Source organism: Mus caroli, chromosome 1, assembly GCF_900094665.2.
Source record: "Mus caroli chromosome 1, CAROLI_EIJ_v1.1, whole genome shotgun sequence".
NCBI classification, from domain to species: domain Eukaryota; kingdom Metazoa; phylum Chordata; class Mammalia; order Rodentia; family Muridae; genus Mus; species Mus caroli.
The window spans coordinates 124,901,800-124,915,844 of record NC_034570.1 but is presented as its reverse complement, the minus strand read 5'-3'; the positions used below and the strand labels follow the sequence as shown (position 1 = coordinate 124,915,844).

General features: G+C 50.7%; 1 protein-coding gene across 16 annotated transcripts in view; it reads right to left on the bottom strand.

The window, feature by feature from the left end:
• Positions 1-2,341: 2,341 nt before the first annotated feature.
• Positions 2,342-14,045, bottom strand: part of Plekha6 (pleckstrin homology domain containing A6) — a 134,493-nt gene continuing 122,789 nt past the window's right edge. For all 16 annotated transcript variants that reach the window (XM_029481839.1, XM_029481845.1, XM_029481842.1 and 13 more), the window contains 6 exons: positions 13,379-13,555; positions 11,894-12,061; positions 11,680-11,813; positions 11,059-11,204; positions 6,732-6,855; positions 2,342-6,066 (listed from right to left, as the gene is read on the bottom strand). In XM_029481839.1, the coding sequence (XP_029337699.1) occupies positions 6,740-6,855; positions 11,059-11,204; positions 11,680-11,813; positions 11,894-12,061; positions 13,379-13,555 (741 nt within the window). In that variant the 3' untranslated portion in view covers positions 2,342-6,066; positions 6,732-6,739. The remainder of the gene's footprint in view (positions 6,067-6,731; positions 6,856-11,058; positions 11,205-11,679; positions 11,814-11,893; positions 12,062-13,378; positions 13,556-14,045) is intronic.

Here is a 14,045-nt window from a genome sequence, read left to right as displayed (position 1 = left end):
GCACAGGCTCTGGTCTAATGAGGGTGCGGAGAGAGATTCTAGAATGCTCAGGGTCTAGAATGCGACCAGCTTTCCTGTGCACACCCATCTCCTCAAAGGTGCCTTCTTTTCGACCTGTTTTTAAAAAAATGTATTTTTTATGTGCGTGTGTGCGTGTATGTGTGTGCAGAGGCTGGAGGGCAGCACTGGATCTCCTGCAGTTGGAGTTACATACAGGCCATTGCGAGCCACCTGATGTGGGTGCCGGCCAGGAACCTAACTCAGGTTCTCTGGCAGAGCAGCTCTTGCCTGTGGAGCTTCCGGTTCTGAATTGTTTTGTCGTTTAAGGTTTATTTTTATTTCAGTATATGAGTATCTTGAGTATGTGCCAGCACTGCAGGCCTGCCTGGTGCCCTCAGAGGTTAGAAGAGGACACCGGATCTTCTTGAACTGGAGTTAGAGATGGATGGTTGTGAGCTGCCTTGTGGGTTCTGGAAGCTGAACCTGGGTCCTCTGCGAGAATTGCAAGTGCTCCTAACTCCCCAGTTGTGCAGGTTTGAGAAGGAATGGCCCCCATAGACGGCACCTGTTTGAATACCTGGCTCCTAGGGAGTGGTAGGAGATCTGGCCTTGTTAGAGTAGGTATGGCCTTATTGGAGAAAGTGTGTCGCTGTGTAGACAGGCTTTGAGGTCTCATATGATCTTTATGAGGTCTCATCAAGCTGTGACCTGATTGCTGTGCTGGGATCACAGGTGTGTGGCGAACAATCTTCCTCTGCTGCCTTTCAGGCCAGGATGTAGAACTCTCAGCTACCTCCCTAGCACCATGTCTGCCCGAGTGCCACCACGCTTTCTGCCATGATGAGAATGGACTAAACCTCTGAAGCTGTAAGCTAGCACCAAAGTAAATGTTTTCCTTTCTAAGAGCTGCCGTGGCCATGTTGTCTCTTCCCTGCAATAAAAACCAACTCGAGATCCTCCTGCCTCAGCTTTCCAAGTGCTGTTAGGATAGGCATGCGCTACCTGCCGTAAGCCCTTGGTTCACAGCTCTCCTGGGGATGTCACCAAGATATGATAAGAAGAACTCTTGCTGTAGGGATGCAGACAGGGTGTGACAACATTGAAGGGAACAGTTTGCTATTTATTTTATTAATGAGTACACTGTAGCTGTCTTCAGACACACAAAACAGGGCATTAGATCCCATTATAGATGGTTGTGAGCCACCATGTGGTTGCTGGGGATTGAACTCAGGACCTCTGGAAGAACAGTGCTCTTAACCACTGAACCATCTCTCCAGCCTGTTTGTTTTTGAGACAAGGTCTCTATGTAACCCAGGTTGGCCTGGAATGTTCAGTCCTCCTGCCTCTGCTCCCATGTGTTGGGATTGCAGACGTGTGCCATGCCCAACTTTATATGGCTTCTTGAACCATCCCTCATAATAAGATTTCCAACAGAGAAGGTCTCAGAGTTCTTCACACTCAGCTTAGCCTAGGTGAGAACTGAGGTGGCCCTTCTGGTTGCCCACCCACCACCCACACACCTTCATGCCCCAAATCAGCCACAGAGCTGGCAATTACTGCATAGTAATTGACAAAGTTTTTTTTTTAATTTTTAATATTTTTATTACATATTTTCCTCAGTTACATTTCCAATGCTATCCCAAAAGTCCCCCATAGCGCCCCCCACTTCCCTACCCACCCATTCCCATTCTTTTGGCCCTGGCATTCCCCTATATTGGGGCATATAAAGTTTGCAAGTCCAATGGGCCTCTCTTTCCAGTGATGGCCGACTAGGCCATCTTTCGATACATATGCAGCTAGAGACAAGAGCTCCGGGGTTCTGGTTAGTACATCATGTTGTTCCGACAATAGGGTTGCAGATCCCTTTAGCTCCTTGGGTACTTTCTCTAGCTTCTCCATTGGGAGCCCTGTGATACATCCAATAGCTGACTGTGAACATCCACTAGCAAACACAGGAGTGGATGTTCACAGTCAGCTATTGGATGTAATTGACAAAGTTAAGATCTTTTTTTTTTTTCTTCTATGTTCCTATCATCAACATCAGAGACAAATCAAGGAAGGTATCACCTGATGCTGTTATTAGCCAACCTTAATTTGTGACAACTACCCTGGCTCCAGGCTGAGCCTCTCTACTTCAAGTTCTGAATACTTGTTTTGGACAGAAGTTGAGGGGCACAGTTGAGGTAGTGACAGAGAAGAGCTGTCACAGGTATTGTGCCTAGTGCCCCACCCCCCATCCCAGCCCTGATCCTCTTTCCTATCTGTAACCTGTTGTGGAGCCTGAGGACAGAGCAGTGAAAGGCTGACACGGATGCAGAGAGGGACACACACACACCACAGGTACAAACCACTCATTTTATTTCCGGTATTGGTTTATACAAACTTGCAAGATACAAATCAGAGCTCACTGGGGTTCTTCCATACCTAATCTAGTAAGATTGCCGCCGCTGAATGGAGGGAGCAAGTTCTCACCTACTTCAGCCAGGCGTCCCTTCTCCAGGGGAGGGTTGGTCAGCTAGACAGATGCTCAGGGGATGCTACCACGGTGTGGTCCCAACAGAGAGGCTGCTCATCTAACCTTAACTCTTTGTCTAAGGTCACTTCCATACTAAATAAAGACACTGAGAGCATAGATTTCCTTGTATGGTTTATTGTCTAACACTAGCAAACCAAATTGGCCCCAAATATGTGCATAAATAGATATGTATATATATATATTTATATATAGTATTTTTCCTTAGTTTAAAGAGCTGCCAGGAGGAGGGTGCCTAATGGGGAAGGAAAGGATTCCATCTTGCAATAGTAGCCTTGCCCCAAGAACATGCCTTTCACAAAGGCAGGAGAGCACGCTTGCTGCTTGCAAGCTTGCTTCCTCAGAACAATCCTTTTAAAGTGACGGTAGCAGTATCTGATCTGATCACAGCCTTTTGGCTTTTTTGGTGGAGGAGGTAATGTGTTCACTGGGAAGGCCCTGTGTGGGTGGCCAGGACTTTCCCCAGATGGGGTGCTCAGCCCTAGGCCTATGCCTGGGTCCTGTTCACTCACAGCAAGCGCTTCCAGTCTGGGAAGAGGGCCAACAAATGCCAGAGTTGGAGGGTCAGGCTTCAAAAGCAGGCGAGAAGTGCTGTCAAATTCCCAAACACATCACTTCAGATCTGGGGAGAGGTCTGTAAACTTCCCAACCTCCTTGCTCACATCACCTGTCAGAAAGCAAGCTTGCCGAGATGAGCTGCCACAGCAGAACTCCAGCCCCCAGCCTGTCAAAGCACAGAGGGCTCCTTCTTGGGAAAGATTTAGGCTTTGACATTGACTGTGGGGGCTCTTCCCAGCCAGGAACCAGGCTTCAAGTCTGGATGCCAGACTGATGTGCCATAACTCCAATGAAAAAGAAGTTTTAGAGGGAAATAGGTGTGACACAGAGTGGGCTCAGGAGAAACTGTGAGAGGCCCAGGCAGCTCCTAGTATTCACCAAAGAACACAGGGGGTCCCCAAGCCACTCTCAGGGATCCACCTCCTGTCTTGGGTCTCTCAGGGAGCAGACTGACATCATTCAAGATGGCTGCCAGCAACCTGTTGGCCTTTTCTCACAGAGGGGTGATGGGAGGTGGTCCAGAGGCCCATGTGGGGACTGCACGTCTGCACTTGTAAACATTCCCTCAGATGCCTGACCTGCTTCCCTCACGTGCTTGGCATCCCTTGGACTGCTTCCTAAAGTTGACAGTAAAGTCAAATTCTTAGACCAGGACATTCGAGGGAATGTCTTTTTCCTGCAGGATGCAGTCCGGGCGAACCTGGGGACCAGCCCTTTACAATGACTGGGTAATGGGAGGGAAGCCACCGGGGCAGAGGAAGGGGCACAGACTGGGACCAGGGACGGCCACCCCGGTCCCTCACACATCACCAATCCCTTTCAGACATTGCACATTTTGAAAATAGATCTGCTTTTTAAACAAAAGCATAGAATAGGTCTGCCTTTAAAATAAATCTTTCCTCTCCCCTTCTTTGGATCAAAAAGGCAAGGGGTGTGGCTTGAATATGCTAAAAATGACGTGGACAGAAAAACAGGTTGGGGCAGGAGCTGAGGAAAGGGTTGACATCCAGACAAATATATTACATGGATACCCATGACATGATCACTTCCATAAAACATATATTAAGGCCATGTAAAGCAACACAAAGAGCCAGCTTTATGAAATGCAGGTGAGAGTGGTGGGGAGGCAAAGACATTTCTTGGTATTCCACGTGTATTTCTAAAAAATACCACTTTTTAAAAAAAGGAGAGACAAAGACGGGGAAAGCCCTAAAATTTTGTTTCTTTTGGAAGAGGGTATGGGGAGAGAGGGTAACCTGGAGCGGATCCCATCTACCAGTCTTTAAGGAGGAAAGGGCAGATTTGGGGTGCTTGAACTATGCAGATAGGGGATGTCATGAAGGAGCACTTTCCAGAAGCCAGAGAGAGGCAAAAACAGGTGGAATCCTCCCGATCCAGAGTCCCTCAGAAGCAAGACAATATCCTAAGCACCTAGAACAGTGCCTGATACACAGAGAGTGCTTCACTAGTATTTGTTGAAAGAATTGTCTTCTTTACTTGCATATGAACCAGTAACTGTCCCGACCATGACGGAGTGGTGATGGATTGATGGGAGCTGATGCAGTTGTTTCCTGGGGCCACTGATGTTCAGGCTGAAAGTCTCTGGGCAAAATGTGTGGCAGAGCAGGCCTGGCAGCTTGGTGTCTGAAGCTAGCCTTCCTTTGCTGCTGTCTGGCTACATTCACTCACAGTAGGTGGGCTAGAGGAAGATTCTGCTCTGCTAGGGTCTCTCCCTGTCCTGTCCTCCCTGGGCAGGTGGGGTGGAGGAAAGCGTCTGGCCCTGCTCTAGATGCCTGAGATGAGAAGGAAGGACCTAGAACTTGGCCTCACAGTTAATTCCTCACTCCTCCTCCCAGGGAAAACCTCAGTCAGCCCACAGTACTTTCCAGGTTTCAACTGGCTAGGTAAGGCCCCAAGGCTGACAGACTTCATATGAGACCGTCTTCTCTCTGCCTATGACCCTGGGAGAGAGACAGCAGGCCTTGACACAGATAGGACCATCTCACAGGCTATAGCACTCTAACAACGCCTTACTTCATACCTTGCTACCAAGCACCTCAGTTGGAGCTGGCATGTGTCTGGCACGAGTCCTCCTGGGGCCTCCTGCCCCTGAGGAAGACATGAAGGTACAGAGGTGACAGCTCCTCTGCTTGGCACTGACCTAAGGCTCCACACTAGGGAAGCCATTCCTATTCTCCCTTCCCATTTCCCTCCTTCTTTACATCCCTGTTGCTTGTGAAAAGCGTTTGCCTTCTCTTCCTTCACTCTAAGCCTCTTTTCTCTTCCATCTTGCTCCTTGCTTCCAACTTGCCCTCAGACACTGTGAAGACCTGCTGTCGTCTCTCCATCACACACTTGACCCCTCTGGGAGTCCAGGAGCCTCTCCCTAGAACTCATCATCTTCTTTGGCTCAAGCAGGGTGGCTGGCCTCCAGTGAACTCTGGGAAACCCATCAGCAGAGCTGTGCCAAAGCCTTGGGCATCTGGGACTGAACGGGAGGAAGGTGATGGCAAGAGCTGGCCTCTCGCTGTGTTGTACGGGTCCCAAGGGATGGAGTCTGTCTTGTCTTCACTTCTAGCCCTCACCCATAGCTGAGTGCATGCTTCCCACCAGCACATGGACTCCACGGGGAATGGTGCAGGAGGGCCACACAATCCATCCAGAACTGCACTTGAGCTCCCCGTGACTGGGGGATCAGAGAGGACGCCATCTTGGCCTTGCCATGCCAGGTCTTGCCTTAGAACCATAACATGACAGTGCAGGCTTCAGGGCAAGGGCAGCAGATGTGAACTTGAAGGCATCCATGTTCCTTTATGAAGCAGCCCCGGTCCCCAGCCTGGCTCTCTGAGGTGTTCCCATGGTGGGTGCAAGAGCAGGAGGCCAGGGTGAGAAGCCAGAGCCCCAGGTGTGCAATAGATGCTATCAGAAGGTGGCTCTGTGGAGCTTCACAGCATTGGCCTCAGCCAGGGCTTGCACTAGAAAAAAGAAAAGCCAGTGAGAAGCGATCCCAGGGTGGCAAGCTCCAGCCAGCTTCTCTAGAGAATAAAATGCTTTGTTACAAAGAGCTGGGGAGCCATTCCTTCCCTAACCTGGACAGAGTGGAAAGGAGGGTAAGAAGTCAGGGTTTCCCCGCCCACTCCATTCTGGATACAAGGCTCTGTGCTTGGGTAGGAGGGAAGAGCAAGACTATGCTATGTGAGTGCAGCCCTCAGTTACATTAATGTCTGGGAGTGGAGACTCGGCTGCTAGGGGCCTTCTTAGGGTTCTGTGGCAGGGTTGCTGTGGATCTTGCTGGGGAATGAAGCTGATTAGCAGACCGGAAGTATGGGGTGGCAGATACGGAGGTAGGGGGCCAGGGAAGTACCTTCCCGAGCAACAGACAGGTGTGGGATTAGCACCATTCTCTTCTGCTTGCAAAGAAGCAGAGTCATTGGCATCGCCATATCTAAGAAGCAGCATCGACAGTCACCTGCAGCCAGCACTGCTCGGAGACATTGGTGGCTCAAGCGGACAAATGGAAGGGAACATTGCGCACAGGGCACCAGGATGGGGAGAAGCAATGGGAGGGCATCATGACTCAGTGGGGTGGGGGAAGGGTCCCCTCCCTGGGGTGCATGAAATACAGTAGAAAAGTGCTTACGTCAGAGCTCAGACCCGCATGGTATGGCTGCTGTCGGCGCCCCGTGGGCAGTCAGACGATAGGGGGTTGACTGGTGGAGTCGGGGAAGCAGGGGAGGTGGGAGGGCTTGGGGTGGCACATTGCACTGGAAACAGAAATGAACAGGGGAGTGAATAGGAGACAAAGGATGCTAGGGGAGGAGACTGGGTGCCCAGAGCAAGCGAGGCCACTCCCCGGGCAGGGAGCGAGGCAGGGAGGCAAGCAGAGAGAGAAAAGGTGGGCTGGGAAGCTTGCTCAAGCAGAGGCATAGCTGTCCTTAATTCCCAGGGTACAGTGGAGAATAGAGAGACCCCTGAGGAGATCCGGCCACACCCAGGCTCCGCTAAGAAGCAGGGTGATGGTGCTCCAGGCTGAACCCCATTCTGGGATAAAGACTCCCTTCCTGTCTGCACACTGGCTTATTCTACCCTGTGCAGACAGAATGAAGGGGGACCCAGCCACTTCACACCATCTATGGCAGCTTCACCCATGATAATGATTAATAGTGCAATAAAATCACACCAGTCCACGGCATCGGGCCGCCACTTAACAGAGAGGTAGGACAGCCAGCAGGATAATCATTTCCAGAGAACATGGTTTCCTGACTAGCATAAAGTCAGCCCTGTCTCGGCGGGACTAGCGGCTCAGAATGAACCTCCCCACGATCACGTGAGAACCTGTTCCGACTGATCCGGCAGAGGACCTGCAGGCCACACTTGGGAAGTCATTTTGAACTTTAAAACGGTGATGTTTGGACTGATGTGATTTTACTTTATTATCATCATTTCATGTGAAGAACAGCAAAGGGGAAAGACAGTAACAGGAGAGTCCTCTAGGAGGACACCAGACTCTTGCGCATCCTCAGTATAGCCAAGGCAGAAGGATGGCAAAGAGAGCGTCCCCACTTGGGCTAGAAGAAGAACCAGACCTCGGCCAGGAGTCACACCGCATCTCCAAGATGTGCCATTAAACTTCCAACTCCTTGCTTCCTACCCTGGCATGGGCATCATCACCTCTGAGCTCTGTGCAACAGGGCCCGGGTGGCTCCTGCTCTTGCTATGGGCTCCTGTTGTTGCTATGGGCATATCCCCAGGGTGTGCATAGCCCAGGTTGTTTCCAGTGGTCGTGAGCTCAGGTCTCCTTCATATAATGCTATTTATGCCCGGGATCTGACAGCACCACATGGGTACATTCATCTTACACAACTCAAATATGTGTTTGTTCACTTTCAAGCCTCGGTACTTCCATGTGATCCAACATACCTGTCACCTCATAGGCAAAACCACTCACAAATGCTTCCCAACACATTCATGTGTATATTACCAAAGAAGTGTTACTCATGGGTCATGTTCAGATTCTAAACCTGTCAATAACCCCGACAAGAAAGCAAAGAGGCTCCCTGGGAAGCCAAAATGTTCTAACATCTACCTACAGAGTTCCGTGGATCCGGCCACTGTTATTCTGAGTTCTAACAAGTGCTGACCTGTTGGTGTTCTGAGCCTCAGATTGGAAATAGAAAGCCGGGGCTGGAAAAGGGAGAGAGGGGGCATTGAAAGGCCCTGCATAGCTCTAAGAAGGCACAAATGAAGAGAGCACAGCGCCTTTATGAAAAGTGAGGATGACATATGAGCAGGTGGGGACCACACTTAGATACAGAGAGAGTCACACAGGGACGGCAGCTCCTGGGCTCATGCCTTCAACACAAGCCAGGGGCATAGGAATGCTGACAGTATTAACTGAGGAAGGAGAAGACAGTTATGTGAATATCATCTCTCTAACGAAACAGACACGTGAAATATATGTTGACTATACCCACTAAAATGCGTTAATTCAAGAGGGTGGTAAGCACATGTTGGACAGAGGTGGCACTTCAAAGCGTGTATATTTGCATGCGTGAGTAGCCACACACATTTATGAGTGCATTCCCCCCACCCCTATGCACAGATATGTTTACAAGAGCTACAGAGTAGAGTGTACACTGCACACAACATTCGGGATAGATCATGGCATTCCCGACACATGAAAAGCCAGCCACATATAAATATGCACATTCCTAGATGTTACCTCTACCTGCATACTGCATGTGCACACACACACACACACACACACACACACACACACACAGATGCATCCCCACATTTATCCTCAAACATTCCTTTCACTCCCACACAGATCATCTAAACACACACATATACACATCTGCGAACATTGCCAGATACATGACATCTGTGCCAGGTACACAGACTCAGAAATGCCGCATCACATCGTCTCATATGGTATACACTGAATTGGCACACAGCAGTTTGGTAGACTTACAAACAGAGCACTTACTGATTAGGTTGTCCATGACACACATACCCATGCCAAGCCTGCTGCTCTTGGGACCTATGCCCAGCCGCTCTCCCTCCCAGTGTCCTGGGTATGAACCTACGCCCACGCTGCTAATCCACACCCATGTGCCCAGGAGTAGTGCTTGCTCTAGGGCCTCCAGGCCATGGGCCAAGGATAGCGGGCCAGCGGGCTAGGACTGAGGTCTGGTGCTCCCATAGCCATTTTTTGAATTGTTGGAGGTTTTGGCAATAGCACAATGACCATTTGCTTTCAGCACACAGACCCTGAAATGTAAGCCCATGTGTTGTCAGGGGAAATCGGATAGGCCCCAGAGGTTTGTTTCCATGAAACCTGGACTGTTGGGTAACAATGCAGAAAGCCAGATCCGTGGCAGGATGGGGGGAGTTTTTAAGCATGGTATATGCTACCTTCTTGAAATGGGAAATACCTTTTGCCCAAAGCGTGTGGAATTTGACTCAAGTTCAATTTCAGATCGAGTTACTTTTGAAAAGTAAGGACAGCATCCCTCTCTGCAGCTAAACTGGTTCTGTTGCCTTAGCTACAAGAAAGGAAACGGCCCCTCATAGCTCCCAGCACCTGTCTGTGCAGAGCCGGACACTGGAGCACCTGCGACCTCCAGCGCTTCCCCAGCCCTCCATCCTGAAGTTCATTGTTCCTAATCTACATCAGCTTCTCCCTCGAGGTTTAACTGACACTTTCTTTGTTGTGACTGACAGCCCGCTGGTTGTAATGTACATATATCAAGTTAGAAACAGCACAGAGGGGTCTTGTTTCAACTTCAGCTCTTACTGGTTCAAGCATCTCTACCTAGCAGAGAAGCACCGCCTCTGTCCCAGCACTAAACACCAGGCACTTGGTGAGGGGCTGCCTTCGGCTGCTTCTGACCCTTGTACCATCTGAACTGAAGGCAGGTGTTCTGAATTTTACCACTGAGGAAATGAAGGCTTAGAGCCCCATCCCTCCTGATTCCATCTTTATCTGCTTGCTCCTGCTTCTTCAGGACTAGCATAACCATGGCCTGTAACCTGGTCTCTCTCACTTCTGCTGATCACCTTAAGCCACGGCCGACTTCATATCACTCCTCCTAACTGTGGCCACTAAAGTCCACTCTTTGTGGGCATGGTGGTGTGCACCAATAATCCCAGCACTCAGAAGCTTAAGCAGGAAGATCTAAGGCCAGGCTGAGTTACATAGCCAGACCCTGTCTCAAAAACGAAACAAAATAAGATGGTCCTACTATGTGTGGATGAAGCTAACCACGACTTTATCTGCCCCTCCCATTCATACAGACTCCCCTTCATTGAAAGCCCGGCCACATTCCCCTCCTCCAGGATGCTACTCTAGCCTGTGGAAGTCAGTCCAGTGACTTCACCTCTATGGTATCTAATTGGGACCTTTGTGTCAGTGTGAAGTCACTTCCTCTTCCTAGCAGGTCTCTTCTTAGGAAAGTTAAGTTGGATCAGCAGTCAAGATAGAGATGGAATAGCTCTCAAGTCCTTGTCTGCCTTGTCTTTTTTGGGGGGGAGGGGGCGGGGAGGGGGATGATCTTTCTATTCTTCTGTTTGCATGTAGCAAGGAAGAAAAGCAGAAGGAATCCTAAACACCTAGTCCTCTCAGCCATGGTGGTAAGCGTGATTATGCTTACTAAGGAAGTGCCATCGCCTTCTCTGTGACTTTCCAGAGGCACATGGCCCCAAGTTCCCTGCTGCCTCTGATCGGTCCTCTATAAAGCGGCTGTGAGCATCATGACAGCTAAGCCCCTGGAGGTTGGCCACTCTGGCCCCTTCTTACTGAGCCTAGCACAAACCCAGTGCTTAGTGAATGCTCGGTCTGACCCTACGAACCATCTCCTTGGCCTGGCGTCTCTCCTGAGCCTGCCCCCCTGGCAATGCTGCACTTCCTCCCCTACACCTGGTCAGCTGGTGTCCCTGGCGGAGCGAGGCCCAGCCCCTCTCACCAGACAGCATGCGGCCCCTGCGGGAGGCCTCGGTCGCCAGGGCACAGGAGATTTCAATCCGCTTCTCCTGCTCCTGCAGCTGGCTCTCTGAGTCCTGGGGCACGTCCACAGAGTCCCCCTCGCCGATGGGCACCACGTTCTGCATACTGAAGAGGCACAGACACACAGACATGGAGGGAGGGACAGCATGGTCCAATTGGCTTGGGGTGGCCTGCGCTGAGGTTGGTGGGGAGGGCCAGGGGCCTTTGAGTGTGCAGCCTCTGGTGCCCAGCAAGGCTGTCCCTAGGAGTGAGGGAGACCCTGGCAAGACTGTTGGGACCCCTACCCTCAATGTTCTCAAATGAATTTTCAAAGGTTCAAGTGAACATGTGGGGCAGCCTTGAAGGGGCGGAGGATGAGCAGAGAGGCACCCTCTGGTTTGGGCACAAGCCCAGCAGGTCTTTCTAGGGACCAGACCAGCATCCTCATTTCTGCCAGATGTCTGGGTATAGTCTGCTGCCTCTGGCCACTGCTTTTATTTTCTCTACCCTGGGAAGGCAAGGTGCCTCCGAGACACCTAGTGCCCAAGGAACCTGGGTACAGGGAGGGCAGTGGAGTGGCTGGCTCGCCTAAGCCTATTACCTGGATTTGGCAATGAGCGTCTTGATCCTCTCCACCTTCTTCTGCTTCTCCTTCAACTCCTCTGGACTCAAGGGAGTGTCAGGTTCCAGGTCAATGTACCGTTCAGGGATGAGGACTTTGTCTGGAGTAGAGAGCTGTGGAGAGTCTAAGGTCACCGCCTGCATCCTCCCATTCAGGCCATCCTCCTGCCACGGCCCCTCCCGGACCCACTCACCTCCTTACTGATGTCCACATCGTAGTGCTGAGGCTCCAGCTCCATCTTGCGGAGCCTCGCGATCTCCTCCCGTGGTGTCTCATATGCCTGACCGCCAGGTTCCTCGGCTCTCAGGGCTGCCTCCAGGTTGGAGATGTCTACTTCATGGATGCTGCGGTGACGGCGCACCTGGGGGACAGCACTGTCATGACCAAGTCACTTCTACTCATGTCTCCCTCCAGGCAGTTCCTACTATTCCTGTGTATGTGCCCTGACCAGCATCCTTACTATCCCTGTATCCTTGCCCTGACCAGCACCCTTACTATCCCTGTATCCTTGCCCTGACCAGCATCCTTACTATTCCCATGTCCTTGCCCTGACCAGCATCCTTACTATCCCTGTATCCTTGCCCTGACCAGCATCCTTGACCAGGCTCCCTAGTAGCCTGCACTACAGAGCCACCCACCTTTCCCTCTGCTTCCCTACACCTGCCTACAGCAAGGCCCAGAGGCAGGACCTCATCAGTGTCTCCTGTCAGTGCTCACAGCCTGTACTGCACCCATGGGCAGTGGAAGCCGTGTGTCCCATATTGATTTCTGATAGTTTCATTCTATGGAAGGTCTGACTTATCAACTCAAGCAAAGCCGTACGAAGGTAGAATTTGCATCATGTTTCTTCTCTGTTTCTGGAACCTCTACTATAAAGAAAAGTTAAACAGGTACCTTGGCTCCACCCACTTCTGTTCCTACAGAGGTGTGGCCCAGGAAGCTCCTGGTTTCTCTTGACTCTATTTCCCTAGCTATAAAATGGGTGATACATTTGAAATCATTGCCAGCACTGATGGGGTTAAATAAGGAATATGATGATTCCCTGGACAGCACTGCTAGGAGAGCTACCGTGGCTGTCTTCAGGGGACCCAGGAGCTACCATGGCTGTCTTCAGGGGACCCAGGAGCTACCATGGCTGTCTTCAGGGGACCCAGGCCAATGCTCAGCACACAGAAGGCACGTCAGAATCACGTAAAAGCGATGACTCTTTCCACGTGGTGGATTTTGCACTATTTTTTTAATCTAATTTTTCCTTTTTAAGTATGTGTGTGTGTGTGTGTGTGTGTGTGTGTGTGTGTGTGCACATTGACATAAAGTATGTGTATGTGAGTGTCTGCTGAGTCCAGAAGAGGGTGCTGGCTCTCTTGCAGCTAGAATTACAGGCAGTCATGAACCATCTGATGTAGGTGCCAAGAGTCCTCTGCAAGAGCAGCAAGTGCTCTTAACACAAGTGACTTTTTGAATACTTCATTTCAGCAAACACATTCGTCATTCATTTGGCATTACACTTTCATCAAGCATAAACAGGAAACACAGCTGAAGCACTTCTAGCAATGGGGTATCCCAGGAGCCCTGCTAGGTCACCCTCAGTCTTCCAGCTCCCTGGTCCCATATGCCTATGGGCTGAGGGCAGCTGTGTGGACAGAGGGCAGAGTCTGGGCAGCTGCGAGGACATTACCACTTTGTAGGCAGGCCGGGTGCTGGGCTCAGGGGCTGGGCTGGCTGGGAGCTGTAGGCTCCTCCGCTTTTCCTTCATGGAACCGCTCTGATGCCGCCTCATCCGGTCCATCTGCTCCTCCACGCTCATTTTCACCTTGCCCTCTCCAGAGAACACAGCACTCTTGGGGCGCTCTTGCTGTAGTGGAGAAACAAGGCTCTGCCAGGTAGGTGCTCCCCAACCCACTAGCTTTCTCATTTCGGCCTGTGCTCGAAATATTCCTTCTGTGGGTAGCCTGAACAATGGTTCCAGATAGATATGTTGAATTTATTCTGACCCCTGGTGCCTGCAAATAGGATCTTATTTGGAAGCATGACATCATTCTGAATCAGGCCGACTTAGAACCAATAGCAGCGGTCCTTGCAAAAGACAGAAAAGATGACAACACAGCGCAGAAAGGGGGTCATGTGATGGTGGGGGCCGGGACTGGAATGATTCATCTGCATGCACTCAGGCACCAAGCATGATTAGCTGGATCCACACATAGGAGGGAGGTCTGGACAGAGCCTCCCTCAGCACTGTCAGTGGGGACCCACCCTGCCAGCACCTTCACTGGGACTCCATATATGTGAAGAACAGATTTCTGTTGTTGTTGTTTTTTTTTTTTTTTTTTTTTTTTTTTTTTTTT